Source organism: Neovison vison, chromosome 6, assembly GCF_020171115.1.
Source record: "Neovison vison isolate M4711 chromosome 6, ASM_NN_V1, whole genome shotgun sequence".
NCBI lineage: Eukaryota > Metazoa > Chordata > Mammalia > Carnivora > Mustelidae > Neogale > Neogale vison.
The window spans coordinates 215,668,435-215,683,736 of record NC_058096.1 but is presented as its reverse complement, the minus strand read 5'-3'; the positions used below and the strand labels follow the sequence as shown (position 1 = coordinate 215,683,736).

Here is a 15,302-nt window from a genome sequence, read left to right as displayed (position 1 = left end):
GGCAATGCATGCCGGGAAAAGCGGTCTGGCCCTCCAGCGTCCGCAGCAGGGGCGGAGTATAAGGGGAGGGGCGAACAAGGGGGTAAAACCTGACGCCAAGGGCCCGCCCAGCCAGCCACGCGGATTTTTATAATCCAGCTAGAATTGGGCAGGCGTTAAGCGCAGTCTCCCCGGGAAGGGAACCATTGTCTGGGCCTGGGACTGTAGCTGGCTCTCCGGAGTGAAGTTCCCACTTGACACTGGGAGCACATTACCTTTCCGGGGCTCCCTTCTTGCACCTAGAGATAATCTCCCTTCTGGCCCCAGGGTTAATCTCTGTGAAAGGACCCCATCTGAGAGTGTGTGTTCAACTGACACCTCGAAACCGAGGTCCCGAACTCGGTCTAGAGGGCATATCTAGGCTAAGCGCACACCACCCCGAATAGAAATGGGGATGTCTCTGGTTTGGTTGGGTACCTGCTTCTGGAACGGAGCTCTCATATGGGAATGGGCGTACAGCTGTCTTTGTGGAGGTGGGGTCCCCACCTGAAAATAAGGATGTTATGGGCTGAAGTGCTCAAAAAACCTCGCGGGAATTTTTTGACTATAGTCTATCTAAGGTTAAGAGTGTTCGCCAAAGGCCTGGGACCCAGCGGTATTCCTGCCCAGGACAGAGGTTCAAACAGAATTCGCTGGAATCTCCCCTCGAACAGAGAGCAAAGTGAGAGAAGGCTTCCGGGAATAGGGTCCCTTCTGCGACGAGGAGCGCAGCTGCAGGTGTGGTCTCTGCCCTGGCCTGCCCAGCATGGGGCTCAGGGCGCACTGCACGAAGATCTACGGACCTCGCCCACAACCAGAGTAACTCTCCCTCTAGCCCAGTTGCGGTCCAGGGACCTGTCTTCGGCCAACGAATCGGTTTGTCTGTGATTGGTTTGCGTCAAGAGCCAGGTGGCTCACAGCCAATTGGAGAGCAGAAGAGACGGACCTGAGGCGATGTTGGGACCCAATTTAGAGAATAAGGACAAATGATCGACATGAAGTTGAACCTATGGAGTCAGGCCAGGGCGGACCGCGGATCTAACTTCGTGGAAAGGGCATGGACAGGGTGTTTGGCTGGTTGCTAAGGAGAGGTTGGCGGCTACCGGAACGTAAGACTGATTGGTGAAAGTGAGAAAAAATGTAGCCAATGAAAGGAGAGCTGAGAGACTTGGGAACCAGTCAGAGAAGGGGAGTAGTCTGGAAAGTACCAATAGGTTAATTCTGCAGGGGGAGTCTCTGAAAAAACTTAGACAAGAGGGCGACAAAGTGAATCCTAGAAAAGAAAGACATTGGAAATATAGCTTCTGTTACCTCCTAAAAGCCAGGCCATGAGGAAATTAATTCAGGCTCCTGGACTTGATGGGTATGTGCTAGGCAATTTCCCCTGTAGGTTCTTTTCATGGTGCGCTCCGCTTGATCACGTGAGCCGGTTCCAAGATGGCGGCAGGGGTGGCCGGGTGGGGGGTTGAGGCAGAGGAGTTCGAGGATGCGCCTGATGTGGAGCCGCTGGAGCCCACGCTTAGCAACATCATCGAGCAGCGCAGCCTTAAGTGGATCTTCGTCGGGGGCAAGGGTGGCGTTGGCAAGACCACCTGCAGGTAAGGAAGCTGCGGCGGGGGCCTGGAAGACGGGTGGGATGTACCACCGGGCGAAGAGGAGGAGGCTCCGGAATGGCTCTTCCACCCCAAGTCAAGCAAGCGGGCTGGACCGGGGTCTTCCAGATTGTACTCCCAGAAGTTACCTGGGGCAAATGGAAGATACTGCCTGAATGCAGGCTTGGAACCCCCTGATTTGGACCGCCCCCGTTGCGGCTCAAGGGCAGACCCACACTGAACCCAGCGCACGGGAGCCAGGAGAGCACTTAGGTGTCCCAGTCAGCTGGACCGTACCAGAGTGAGCTTGGAGTAGGGGGAGGGGCAAACTATCCTAGTCGGGGAACCTTGACATTCTCTGGCCACGTTGGGGTAGAGGTGGTAGGCGGGAGGGGAGGCACGTGATTAGACCATTGCTGTCAGCTGGGCAGAGGGGTTAGGGGTCCCTGGAGCAAATTATCCTGAACCCTCCTGAATTTAGCGGGCGATGCAAGGGACCCTTTAGCTTAGCGTTTAGGGAGGGGGTACAGGGTCAAGCCAGGCTGACTGGACCGCTGGACCGTGCCACTCTGTGCCAACAAAGAAGCAGCGGGTATCAGGCTAGACCAACTCAGACAGCTGAACCTTATCACTGTAGACACCCAGAGGGGTCAGTAGGTGAAATCTGAGAGGGTCCCTATACAGGGGTTAAGTCTTGATTCCACAGTTACCCATATTCTATCCCAAGGCCCCTGTCAATCCAGATCCCCTGCTCCTAGGCCCTCTGTAACCCCTTGCAGACCTAGGGAGCAGAGCCGGACCCCTCACTCCCTGTCTTTTGACCTTTCCCTTGCCTAGCTGCAGCCTAGCAGTCCAGCTTTCCAAGGGGCGGGAGAGTGTTCTGATTATCTCCACGGACCCAGCCCACAACATCTCCGATGCATTTGACCAGAAGTTCTCCAAGGTGCCTACCAAGGTTAAAGGCTATGACAACCTCTTCGCCATGGTGAGTGGAGCCGGGCTCAGCTCCCCACTCTGGCAAAGGCCCTTCAGGCTCTCTCTGTGAACACCGACCATCAGCTGCCATGTCCCGCACATTCTCCATCATCCCTCAACATACCCACAGGACAACAAGCGATGAATGTTTGCAGAGCAGAAGGGAGGATGGCGTGACCAGAGTTTAGTGAATGAGGGGAGGGAGGGAGATATCATAGGTCAATCACAGCTACATGGTATGGATCTTGTAGGCCACTGGGAACAGCTACGTTTGATTCCAAGTTTAATAAGAAGCTGTTCATTTTAAGCAGGCCAGTGTCATGGTCAAATTCATTTTTCAGAAGGTTCCCTATGGCTACCGTGCAGAGAAACTCAGGTGGGGGCAAAATGCTGGGAGAAGTGGTCAGGGGAGGAAGAAGTAGTGGGCTCCAGCAGGCACATCAGATCTAGAGAGACCACTCTGGGAGTGGGCGCAAAAGCCTTCCCAAAATGAGTGAGCTGAGGAATGGAGACAGTGATGGCCATCATGGCAACTGAGAAATAAGGCCATTGCTGGAAGCAGCTGAGGTGGGTGGTGTTTTGGAGGCTTTTTTTGGTGGGGGGCGGGGCTGGAGAAAGGAAATGCTGGAGCATGTTTGCTGATGCAAATGCTCCAACAGGAAGGGACAAGTGAGGCTGCAGGAGGGAGCAAGGATGCTGGCAGAGAACGGTCCTCAGGCAGGTCAGTGGGTGTAAATTTCACTCAGCTCTCAGACCCAGGACATGGAGGCAGGGTAGGGTAGGAGGCACGGGGACCTTTTGAGTGGGGAGATAAGGGTATTGGCAGCCAGTGGCTTCTCTTTCCAATCAGGCACAGCACTGGTCTTAGCAGGGGGTGAATGGGATGGATAGGGTTTAAGGCAAAAGAAGAAACTCCTGAGGGTGTGTCTGGCTTGAGTGCCTGTTGGGGATTGTGTTCAGGAATGGGGAGCAGTGTGAGAAATGTTTCTCAGGGGCATTCCCCGGCTGTTCACCTTGGTGCAGCCATCGCAGAGTGCTAGGTATAACGATAGTGGGGATGTTGCCAGCCACAGGGCAAAGTAGGCACCCTGTGGAGCCCAGGCTGAATAAGGGTGCCGGCCACGAGGGACACTGACAGGGAACAATGGTGACAAGATAGCCCAAATAGGTAGGAGGCAAGGAGGCCCAGGTCAGAGAGTGAGGGGTGGGAGCTTAGAGGTGGCCCAGTTACTCGCAGTAACCCATCAAGGGTGTGACTGTCGGGGGTCGTGGGTGGCAAGCTCCCTGCAGGGAAATGACCCCTGAGGCCAGCGAGCTGGGGGCTTCACCGTGGGACATGTGAAGTCCCCAAGGGCTTACATGAGAGGAGGATGAAGAGAGGCACTAAGTCCAGGGCAGACCAGATCCCGGGGACAGTCGTCCCTTCATGGCTTCCACATACATGTAGAGGGCCCGCTGTGGGCCAGACATTTTTGTGCCAGGGACACAGCAATAAACACCGAAAAACCCCTGTCTTCACAGTGCTGACAGCTGATAAACGTGATGAGTCAACCATGTGAGGAGGGGCAGGGGCAGCTGGGGCGACATTAGATGGGATGGTCAGGGAACACTCTTGTTAGAGAAATGATCTGCACAAGGTCAGGGCCCCAGTTAGGGGAACAGCCAATGCAAGGGCCGAGCCATGGGCTTTGACTTCCCTCTGGGGCACTGATCACAGTTTACAATTTTCCATCTGTTTGTGAAACGGTTTGGCCATTTGTGTGACCACACGGGACCTGAGGGGTCAGGGGGAGTGCTGTAGCACCTCAGGGGTATCCCCAGCGATGAACAGGGGTATCCCCAGCACTGAAAGTTGGCATTCGGGGCCCTTTGTGGGCTCTCTCGCCTGCTGCCTGGGCGAGAAGGCTTGACGGGAGCAGCGGCCTGAGTCTTGACCCTTCGGCCCTCAGGAGATTGACCCCAGCCTTGGCGTGGCTGAACTGCCTGACGAGTTCTTCGAGGAGGACAACATGCTAAGCATGGGCAAGAAGATGATGCAGGAGGCCATGAGCGCCTTCCCCGGCATTGACGAGGCCATGAGCTACGCAGAGGTCATGAGGTCAGGCCCGGCAGCAGGGGCAGGCGCTGCCTGGGGCTGGGGTGGAACGGGGCAGACAGGCCTGACCCTCGTCTCCCCCGCAGGCTGGTGAAGGGCATGAACTTCTCGGTGGTGGTGTTTGACACGGCGCCCACAGGCCACACGCTGAGGCTGCTCAACTTCCCCACCATCGTGGAGCGGGGCCTAGGCCGCCTCATGCAGATCAAGAACCAGATCAGCCCCTTCATCTCACAGGCAGGCAGGGCCCCAGGGCTGCCGGGCACCCCCGTGTCAGAGTGTGCGGACGAGCAGTAGCCGAGGCCTTCCCCCAAACAAGCCGTCTCAGTTCGCGGTTCCCTGTGGTTGGGTTGGCTCTTTCCCATGGGGGTGGAGGGAGACTGTCCGCCTAGTCCATAGGATTTGTGTCTTGCCCCTACCCACGGAGTGCTCCAGGCAGAGCTTGGAGACCCCTCCTCCTGAGCCAGGTGGCTCTGGGCCTCCCCTTCCTTGTCTGTCAAATGGAGTTATTAGCATGACAACCCCAGTGCCCCACATTTCAGCACACCACCCACCCTCTCCCTTGGTGGTGGGTGGTCCCCCTACAGGGACTTGTGCCTCAGTACCACAACTGTTGGAGGAAAGGTCTACCTGTGGGGAAACTAAGGCTCCAGGAAGTCAAGCCCTCTGGCCACAAGCCCCCAGAAATGCCAGAGCTGAGTTGACCCCGGGCTGCTTGAGGGCCTTTAACCCCAGGAGGTGTCAGAGGTTATTTACTGGTATTTACTGCATCCCCAAGCTGCATACTGTAAGGCATCCCAGGTAAGCTGTGAGCCCCACCCCACCCCCCACAGATGTGCAACATGCTGGGCCTAGGGGACATGAACGCAGACCAGCTGGCCTCCAAGCTGGAAGAGACGCTGCCTGTCATCCGCTCCGTCAGCGAACAGTTCAAGGACCCTGTGAGTCATGGTATGGGCGGGTGGTGAGAGGCTTGGGATGGGGACAGGGCCGGAACTTGCCCTTTACTGTCCTCCCTCATACCCTGTAGGAGCAGACAACGTTCATCTGCGTGTGCATTGCTGAGTTCCTGTCCCTTTACGAGACGGAGCGGCTGATTCAGGAGCTGGCCAAATGCAAGATTGATACCCACAACATCATCGTCAACCAGCTCGTCTTCCCTGACCCCGAGAAACCCTGCAAGATGTGTGAGGCCCGCCACAAGATTCAGGCCAAGTACCTGGACCAGGTGTGCATGCCCCACTGCCTGCCTAGCCCTCACGCCTTTGACCCTGGAAGTTGGGGCCTGGTCCAGCCCAGCCAAGGCCCCATGGATCAGTTACTGTATTCTCTGACCTTTTACTCCGTCCTGTCTTCTAACCCTCTGCCCCCGCCTCCTGCTTTCACCCTAATTTTGGCTCTTGAAGACAATAGCTGGCCTGGCCTGATACCTCTGACCCCAGGGTGGGGGAGGCCCAGCCCAGTGATCTCTGACCTCACTGGTCTCACCCCCACCTATCAGCATGTGAAGCCACTGCCCCACATTCTCCCCTGATCCTGGGAGCCCCCCAACCCAACCTCTCCCATTGACCCACATTCTGTCCCTGCCCTACAACCCCCCTGACCGCCACCATCTGCCCTATGCCCTGGCCACAGATGGAGGACCTGTATGAAGACTTCCACATTGTGAAGCTGCCGCTGCTGCCCCACGAGGTGCGGGGGGCAGACAAGGTCAACACCTTCTCTGCCCTCCTCTTGGAGCCCTACAAGCCCCCCAGTGCCCAGTAGCACTGCTGCCAGCCCCAGATGCTACCATTTCACACCCACCCTCCATCCCCCCCCCGGGGGGGCAGAGTTTGCACAAAGTCCCCCCATAGTATAGGGGGAGCCACTTGGGGGGCGGGGGGCGGGGAGGAGGTCTGTTCCCCCTGGTGGGGCTGAGGGGGCTATAGCTGCCCCCACCTCTCCCTGCCTCTCGCCCCTCAATAAAATGATCTTAAACCACTGTGGATGTTGATGTAGAGGGGTTAGGGATCTAACTGTACTTTAGGTACAGTTGCACAGGGTGTACACTGCACAGAGATGACACATCTAGAGGGACCAAGTCACACCAGAGATAATAGAGGTGTATGTTTATTATGGTAACTTTGGAAGGAGGGTATCTTCTTTAAGAGATTGTCTTTTTATAAATCAGTGGGTAGCAGTGTCCCTGCTGGTCCTATAAAGTCTGTAGTAGAAGGGGAGCATCTGCCTGCTTCCTTTGAGGTTCAGAGCGTGGGAACTGGGAGGCCCCTTGGCCAGCCCTAGGCTGGTGGGGAACGGATTAGGCCGGCAGCGGGCCCAGCACTGCCTGCTGTTTGGTTTAGGAATTAGTGGGCGCCCTGGGCAGAGGTTGGGCCTGCCAGACTGAGGATTAACAGTCTCCGCCCCATGATTCCTGTTCCCATGGGATGGCATCAGCTCTTCCCAGTACAGGGCTGCAACAGGGGGCTAATTAGGAGGCAGGATGGAAGAGGACTCCGGTCGGGTGGGCCCCTGAAGTCCTATCTGCCTAGAGAGCAGCCTCACTGGATGATAGGCAGCATGCTTCCTGAAGTTTGAACTCCGGTCCTTTTATCCCTAAAATGGAAACATAAAGTGTGGCCATTCAGAATCATGGCAAAATTGACCAGACCTTGGAAGGGTTTAGCACACCAGCTTGGAAGGCATTTAGTGGGCTCCCTCACCCCTTCACTCCTCCCCCTGCCACTGCCTGGACAGCCGGTGTTATCCCCACTCGAGAGCCCCAAGACTGGGGCATTTGCAAGTTCCAAGCCAGAGCTGGTTCGAGGGGACAGAAAGAGGATGCCTGAGGACATGCATGAGTCAGGAAGTGGTGTTCAGGCTGCACACGGGTAGGCCAGGGTGTGCATGACGGGGGAACCCAGCCCCGAGCCTAGACGTGTCTCCCCCCACCACCACCACCATTCCACTGGGTGTGTGCAGGCAGGCGTGGACAGGTTGGGGTGGCCCTTGTAAATAAATACAGTGGTGCAACCTGTGACAGACCCCAGGCTCCGAGCCAAACTGCCTGAGTTCAAAAACCAGCTGTGCCTCAAGCCATGTGTCATCTGAGCCTCAGTTTCCCTACCTGGATAGTCGGAAAAACAAAAGCACTGGTTTTGTAGGTCCACTTGTAAGGACTCGGTGAGATGAAGTAAGCAGCGCCAGACTCCGCCAAGCACAGAGCCGCCAAGGAGTGTTTGTTATTCTTTGCTGTAACAATTACTCGGCATGTGAACTAGCCCGGGCAGCCCGGGCAACCTGCCCCAGGACCAGCGGGGGTCCAGCAATCAGAAGTGTGTGGGGACATATGTGAGTTGGGGGAGGACGGGCTGAGCACAGAGTGGGGGCTAGCTGTAGTGCGTGTAGGGATGCGGCCTAGGAAGTGGGGGCCCCTGATCACAAACCGAGACCATCCTCCAAGCCCATGCCCTCCCCCGGTCCTGAAGTGAGCCGTGCCACTCCCTCGTCCCCTTTCATGGGCTGTCCGGCAGCTGGACAGCGGAGATTTGGGTCTGAGGGTGGCCAGCCCAGGCCAGTTCCTAATTACCCCGGGGCAGGGCAGACATCTGCCAGGTTGGGAACACAGTGTCCTGGCTGGCAGAGCTGCAGGGCGGGGCTGCAGCAGGCCTGCTAGTGCACACGGGGAACATGAGGGGCTTCAAAGGTGCCCATCTTGGGGTTGGAGCTCTGAGCCTCCGCACCTTCCACACTGGGTTATGAGTTTGATGTTGGGGATAAGGGGGCTATTGTGTTAGGCGGGGAGGGGGGTGTCCCCCTTTGTAGGGGTGTCTATAAAGGGGGAGCATCTGCCTGCATCCACACCAAATTAGGGGACGAGGTTGTGTGTTCATGGCAGTACTGAGAATATCAGAGAACTGAGGTGTGTGTATGGGTGTGGGTGCTTGGCACACTGCGGTGAGGGAGCAGTGGGGGGAATGGCTTATTACTGATTGTGCAAATACGGGTGAGTTTCATGGGGGGGGGGCATGAGCCCATCTGGTTAGGAGGGTCTGTGGGACTGTAGGGGAGGGGTCTCTGTTGTAGGAGTGGTTTGGGACCCTGCTCTGACCCCAGGACCATGTGCCACTGTGTTGAGGGCATGTGTGCCTGCATCTGGTGTGTGACCACAGCTCAGAGTTTGTGCAGGAGAGATGGGGAGTAAATATATGGTCCCTCCCATGTGACGCTGTATGTTTGTGTGTGCGGAGGCATTCTGGGGTCTGTGCTTAGCGGTTATGTGACCTTGCATATCTTTGTTCCATGGTGCGATCATGAGGGAATGCAGGGTCCCGGATCCTGAGTGGCTGGAGTCCCATATGGATGGATACCTGAGAGCCAAGAGCCGAGAGCCTGATGGGTTAGGGTCCATCTGCCCATATTCAAATGTTGGGGGTGGGTAGAGCTACCCGTGTCTTGTGTGATTTCGTAAGTCTTTGTTACAGTGTAGACTCCCTTGTGTTACCGCAAATTGTGAAGCTCAATTTGTGTCTTGGTCTATGGTGTGTCTTTGTCTGTGCATCCTTGTGGAGTGACACACCCTCACTCAGCAGTGTGTGTGTATGTATCTCTTGAGCTGGGAAGGAGACAGTCACTGCCCCCTCCCCCAGCTTAGGTCCAAGATCCCTTGGACGGCCAGTGACTTAACTGGAGACAGGGAGGACAGAGACAGGGAGGAGCGAGGGAGGACAGGGTGGATATGCTCCCCCTGCCCCAGGTAGCAAACTGGCAGGACTTCTCCAAACAAACTTCTGAGGCTGCAGCCAGAGGGGGGCGGGCCAGGGAGGGGCTGCCCACGCCCACTCCCCAGCCCCCTCCCTCCAGGGTCTGGCCTCAGCCCCACCTAACACTGAAGTCACCCGTCCATTCTGTCCCCGGCCCCGTTTGTCTCTGCACTCTGCACCAGGTGAGAAGGGCCCAGGCCTGGGGGAACAGGATCCTGAGGAGAGACAGGTCTTTAGGCAGGAATCCATCACTCCTCAGGGTGGGGACTTAAGGACTCTGAAGGCTGGAGGGGAATGGACAGATGAAAGGGTCCATGAGAAGGGGGGAGGGACAGAATCTGGGCAGTTAAGTCAGTCGCAGCAGGTAAGCTGCGGGAATTGTATTGGGGAGAGACCAGCCGGAGGAGAGGGCCTGGGGGACAGAGCCTGGGGAACTGGAGACTTGGGGACTGGGTTTCCAAGGGCTTCAGAAGGGCGTGCAGGGGTGGAAGATGAGCTGAGACTGGGAGCTGTAGGGGTGAGGTGGGGGACCGGCTGAGATGGGACCTATAGAAGGGGATCTAGGCTGGGGAAGAGCCGGAGTCCTATGACTCTAGAAACTGAGGCGCTGGGGACTCAGGGAGTGGGGAAGGCTGTAGCGGGAGCCCAGGAAAGGGGGCTGGGATCCCATAGAGGGCTACTGGGGCTGATTCCAGGACCCAAGGGTCTTGGGGGTGGAGGGTGGAGGGAAAGGCCTGGAGAGGTAGACGCCAGATGCTGAGACCAGGAACCCTGGGAAGAGGGAGGCCAACCAGAGGGGGTTTGGGAAGGACTGGGGGGCTAGGGCCGGACTGAGCATGCTTGGGAAGAGACCGGAACCTGGGCTCGGGACGCGGCCGAGGAGACCACGGTGCGGGAGGGGACACCAAGCTGAGCTGGCCCGCACCTCTCCGTCGCTGTCCGCAGCCCGGGGGGCCCGTTCCTCCGCCCACAGGCTGGGGTCCGCTTCAGCCCCCTCTCCTTCGGCGCAACCGGCCCGGCGGTGCGATGACCGTCACGTACACAGCCCGCGTGGCCAATGCGCGCTTCGGAGGATTCTCGCAGCTGCTGCTGCTGTGGCGCGGGAGCATCTACAAACTTCTGTGGCGCGAGCTCGTCTGCTTCCTAGGGCTCTACATGGCGCTGAGTGCCGCCTATCGGTGAGGCGGCCCTGGGCTGCGGGGCGCCGGCCAGGGAGCCTAGGGAAGGGACCTCGGGTGTGTCCTGGAGGGAGGCTCTCCTGTGACTCCCTGGCCCCTCCCTCGCAGCTTCGTGCTGACAGAAGAGCAGAAGCGTTACTTCGAGAAGCTCGTCATCTACTGTGATCAGTATGCCAGTCTCATCCCTGTCTCTTTCGTGCTGGGTGCGTTCGCTCCGGAGTTCCCCAGAAAGCCATTTCCAGGCCTTTTGGAGACCCCATTCCTCAAAAGACTACCCCCAACAGACCCATATTTCTACATCTTTCATGCCAGGTGTGGCCCCAATTTACAGAGACCTTGGATGTCACCTGGTTACAGTAAGCCATGAGAGCTCCATGTCACCCATAGGCTTATCCTTGGCCATCTCAGGGTCCCCCCCCCCCCGTGTCTGCATGAGACTCCTAATGGCTCCCGACATGTCCTGGGCCCCAGGGACCCCTCCAGTGACCCCATATGACTCCATCCTCTCAGGTACAGCCGGGAGGACATTTCTCTGACAAGTCAGTGACTTCACGTGACCCCAGCCTCCAGTTTCAGATCACCATGCTCCCAACCCTGGGTGACAACCTGTCTTTGTAGGCCCTGTGTCTCCATCTCCATACTGAGATCCCAATCCCACATCCCAGGTGACAATCACATAGCCGGGGTGACCCAGCCTGCTCTAGCCTCTCTGATCAGAGGGCTGCCTCCGTCCCCCGATTCCCAGCCCAGGTGGCCCGGAGAGGTGGGTGGGTGACAAGCGTTCCCGGGTATCTCTGATTGCAGATCGTGTATCATCCCTCTTGCCACGACCTGGCCCTAGGATCCCCACTTAGCCCCCGCATTGCCGGCTGTCCCGCAGGTTTCTACGTGACGCTGGTGGTGCACCGCTGGTGGAACCAGTACCTATGCATGCCGCTGCCCGACGCGCTCATGTGCGTGGTGGCAGGCACGGTGCACGGACGCGACGAGCGGGGCCGCCTCTATAGGCGCACGCTCATGCGCTACGCCGGGCTCTCGGCTGTGCTAATCCTGCGCTCAGTCAGCACCGCGGTCTTCAAGCGCTTCCCTACGGTCGACCACGTAGTGGAGGCGGGTGAGGCTCCGCCCTGAAGCCGGGCGGGGGGCGGGGCTGAGGGCAGGGGGCGGGGCGAGTAACCTCCCACCCACCCCGACTTCACCCCCTCCAGGATTTATGACCCGGGAGGAGCGGAAGAAGTTCGAGAACTTGAACTCGTCCTACAACAAGTATTGGGTGCCCTGCGTCTGGTTCTCCAACCTGGCTGCTCAGGCCCGGCGCGAGGGCCGCATCCGCGACAACAGCGCCCTTAAACTGCTGCTCGAGGTGGGCCCGCCGGGAGGTCATTCATACAAAATTCCAGGGAAATTACACCTCCCCGGAATTGTGTAGACGGCGGCGTGCCACGCGCCTCCCACGAGGCAGATTCCCAACACCGTTACCCAGTAGGCCCCAGGTGCACACTTATCTCTAGGGGGCCAACTCCCAGGCACCAAGATCCCCTACCCCAGATGTACACTTCCCCACTAAGTACTCTCCCTGGAGACCCAGAAGCGCACGCTGCGACCCACCAGGTAACCACTCACCTCCAGCCCACGTACCTACCCACACCTGATCCCCATGTGTGCGCCCGCAATTCAGGCCCTCTCGTGACTTGTATCTGCACCCAGGAGCTGAATGTGTTTCGGGGCAAGTGTGGAATGCTCTTTCACTACGACTGGATCAGCGTACCCCTTGTCTATACCCAGGTAACCCTGCCATGCCTCCGTTTAAATCGGGCAACAGATGCTCTGACTCACTGGCCTGAAGGAAAGACTGAGGGCCAGCTAAGACCCCGTATCAGTGATGCCCCATCCTAGTCCTCGGCTCTCCAAGACCTGCTGAGATCAGGAGAACCCTGACCTGGTGACCCATCCCGCCCCCCAGGTGGTGACCATAGCTGTGTACAGCTACTTCCTGGCCTGCCTCATCGGTCGCCAGTTCCTGGACCCAGCTCAGGGCTATGAAGGCCACAACCTGGACCTGTGCGTGCCCATCTTCACCCTGCTGCAGTTCTTTTTCTATGCGGGCTGGCTCAAGGTGGGTGGGGCCCAGAGGTAGGGCCACCCGGGGAAGGATAGGCACGGGTTCGCAGGGCTCTACCAGACTATTCTCTCCCCCTTCAGGTAGCCGAGCAGCTCATCAATCCCTTCGGAGAAGACGACGATGACTTTGAGACCAACTTTCTGATCGACCGCAACTTCCAGGTGAGACTCGGTTGTGACCATCCGGGGCTCCCAAACCAGCCTTGGCCCCACCACCCGCCTAGACTTGTCAGGGCTTGGACCCTGAACCATCCTCCTTTCTTTAGTCACCGTACTCCTAACCCATCCTGAGGGGTCCACCCCGCGGTGCCCGCACTGTGCCAGGCTCCACCCGGCCCCGCATGCCCACGCCCGCAGGTGTCAATGCTAGCCGTGGACGAGATGTATGATGACCTGGCCATGCTAGAGAAGGATTTGTACTGGGACGCAACCGAGGCTCGCGCCCCCTACACCGCAGCCACGGCGTTCCTGCTGCAGCAGCCCTCCTTCCAGGGCTCCACCTTCGATATCACGTGAGCCAGCGGGACGTGCGGGCCCAACGGTGGGGCCTCCTGCAGGAGGAGCTTCTGGCCCTGAGGGGATTATCCAAGCGAAGGGGCTATAGGACAGCAGGACGGGGCCAATTTGGAGACTCGGGTCTAAGACCTAAGTCTGTGACGACTAGAATGGGGGGAGGGGGCAGCGATCCGGGTCAAGGTCTGGGACGGCCACTGACTGGGAGCAGACCTAAGCACTAAGGCCTATGAAGATTGGACGGGCGGCCAGAGGCAGTGCCGGAGACGCGGCCGTCACAACTGAAGCTTGAAGGGCTAAGTTTGAGCTTAGTCAAACCCAGAGGATGAAAGCAGGCTCTTGAGAGAAGGACCAAGGTCTTTTGAGATAAGTGGGACAAAGGTGTGGGTGGAACCAGGAGGACCAGCGTGTCTCGGTCTCTGTCAATCAAGGAGAGCAGCGAGGTCGCAACGCTGAAACACTGCCCGTCCCACAGGTTGGCTAAAGAGGACATGCAGTTCCAGCGGCTGGACGGCGCGGACGGACCGCTGGGCGAGGCGCACGGCGACTTTTTGCAGCGCCTCCTGCCGGTAGGCGCAGGCATGGCCGCGGGAGGCCTGCTCGGCCGGCGCCTGTCCCTAATGCGCCGCAAGAACAGCTGCGTGTCTGAGACGTCCACAGCCGCCAGCTGCGCGTGCGCAGGCGCCCCCGACGGCGCGGCCCCGGAGTGTGGTTGCGGGGACCCGCTTCTCGACCCCGGCCTGCGGGAGCCAGAGCCGGAGCTCCCCGTCGGCCCCGAGATGCCCGTCCCGGGGGCCGCCCCCGAGCCCTTCACAACCGTGCCCATGCCCGCGCCGCGGGGACCGGCTCCTCCCTGGCTGCCCAGCCCCATTGGCGAGGAGGAGGAGAGTCTAGCCTGAGGCCCTCAGGCCTAGGATCCCCAAGGACAGGGACACAAACCCCGACAGGGCACACAGGCAGCATTTGGGGCCTGCATAAGCCGAGTGTGGACTCTACCTGTCCGATTTCGACCGGTTCCCGCCTCCTGCGCGGGGTCCTTCACGTCTGGCACTGGGGCTTCGAGTGCCTCCTGTGGGCCAGGCACTGGGCTAAGGGTGAAGGATACTTCCAGCTTCTTTGAACAGCCGGTCCTTCCCAGCAGCTCTACTTCCCTCCTTCCACCGCCTGAGAGGACCCATCAGTGTGCCTTGCCTTTATTTTTTCCTTAAAATGGAGATGTGAGTGCCTACCTCATTGAGTTATGGGGATGAAGTAACGATTTTAGAGTGTTGATCCATTATAGGTGCTCAATAAAATGTTAATGGTTTTTACACAAACATTATTAGCCTGACTTTTCCTGCCACGAATTAGGCTAAGATTTGAGAATTCTTCCAGATTCTTTGATCGCACGCTGCCTTTCTCTTCCCAAACTCTGCCCTCTGAAATGACCCCATCAGTGTCCATGGCTTTACTCATTCATTAATGTACCAGCCGGTCCCCAGACCACAGGCTCCTCCTCTCAGTCTTGTTTTATGATTCTGCAAGTGACTTCTCTGCCCCAAGTCCCTGCATTCTCTGATACCCCTTCAGTGCTCCCAGGCTTAATTCAATCATATGGTGAATTCACACGTCCAGCCAGGATCCCTCTCCAGATTCCAGACTGGGAGAGCCATCTGTCTGCTTGGTATCTCCGTGCAGCACCTTGAACAGAACATGCCCCCCAAACCAGCTCCCACTTGGCTCCCCAATCTTCCCCAACTTATCTGTTGGCTTTGTTCTTCTGGGTGATAGGCCCAAATCTGGGACTCCTCTCCAACTCTTTCTCTTATCCCCTCCCTGTCCACCTAACAGCAAATCTTACCATTTCCCGTTCCTCTAGGGCCCACATCTTAGAGCCCCCAATGTCACCCATCCACTGGGACCAGGAACCACTGCCCTTGTCTCCCAGCTTTGGCCCTAACCATCCCCAGTCTGTTTCTTCTACAGTAGCGAAAGAGAGCTCATGAACATCTAAGTCAGGTACTGTCCCTCCCTTCCTTAGGATCTACATGATTCCCATGTCCCTTGGAATAAACGTATTCCCTGC

At 58.0% G+C, this 15,302-nt stretch overlaps 2 protein-coding genes across 3 annotated transcripts; both read left to right on the top strand.

Moving 5' to 3' along the window:
- The first annotated feature begins 1,419 nt into the window (after positions 1–1,419).
- On the top strand, positions 1,420–6,664 carry GET3 (guided entry of tail-anchored proteins factor 3, ATPase). Its single transcript, XM_044254111.1, has 7 exons — positions 1,420–1,616; positions 2,448–2,595; positions 4,535–4,683; positions 4,767–4,917; positions 5,514–5,621; positions 5,711–5,908; positions 6,316–6,664. The coding sequence occupies exons 1-7, from the start codon at positions 1,456–1,458 to the stop codon at positions 6,445–6,447; spliced, it is 1,047 nt and encodes a 348-aa protein (XP_044110046.1). The 5' UTR covers positions 1,420–1,455; the 3' UTR covers positions 6,448–6,664.
- A 2,911-nt stretch (positions 6,665–9,575) lies between these two features.
- BEST2 (bestrophin 2) lies at positions 9,576–14,519 on the top strand. 2 transcript variants are annotated; one of them, XM_044255388.1, is made up of 10 exons: positions 9,576–9,607; positions 10,371–10,603; positions 10,712–10,806; positions 11,484–11,717; positions 11,812–11,966; positions 12,311–12,388; positions 12,567–12,719; positions 12,806–12,886; positions 13,082–13,236; positions 13,713–14,519. In XM_044255388.1, the coding sequence occupies exons 2-10, from the start codon at positions 10,452–10,454 to the stop codon at positions 14,134–14,136; spliced, it is 1,527 nt and encodes a 508-aa protein (XP_044111323.1). In that variant the 5' UTR covers positions 9,576–9,607; positions 10,371–10,451; the 3' UTR covers positions 14,137–14,519. The 2 variants fall into 2 exon arrangements, with proteins under 2 accessions (XP_044111323.1, XP_044111324.1); XM_044255389.1 differs by lacking the exon at positions 10,371–10,603 and having other exon boundaries at positions 9,587–9,607.
- The last annotated feature ends 783 nt before the right edge of the window (positions 14,520–15,302 follow it).

Coding starts and splice junctions, on each gene's coding strand:
- GET3 (XM_044254111.1), top strand. CDS start 1,456: ATGGCGGCAGGGGTGGCCGGGTGGGGGGTTGAGGCAGAGGAGTTCGAG. Junction 4,918..5,513: donor TCAGCCCCTTCATCTCACAG/GCAGGCAGGGCC, acceptor CACCCCCCACAG/ATGTGCAACATGCTGGGCCT. Junction 5,622..5,710: donor GCGAACAGTTCAAGGACCCT/GTGAGTCATGGT, acceptor CATACCCTGTAG/GAGCAGACAACGTTCATCTG.
- BEST2 (XM_044255388.1), top strand. CDS start 10,452: ATGACCGTCACGTACACAGCCCGCGTGGCCAATGCGCGCTTCGGAGGA. Junction 12,389..12,566: donor TACCCCTTGTCTATACCCAG/GTAACCCTGCCA, acceptor CCCGCCCCCCAG/GTGGTGACCATAGCTGTGTA. Junction 13,237..13,712: donor GGCTCCACCTTCGATATCAC/GTGAGCCAGCGG, acceptor CCCGTCCCACAG/GTTGGCTAAAGAGGACATGC.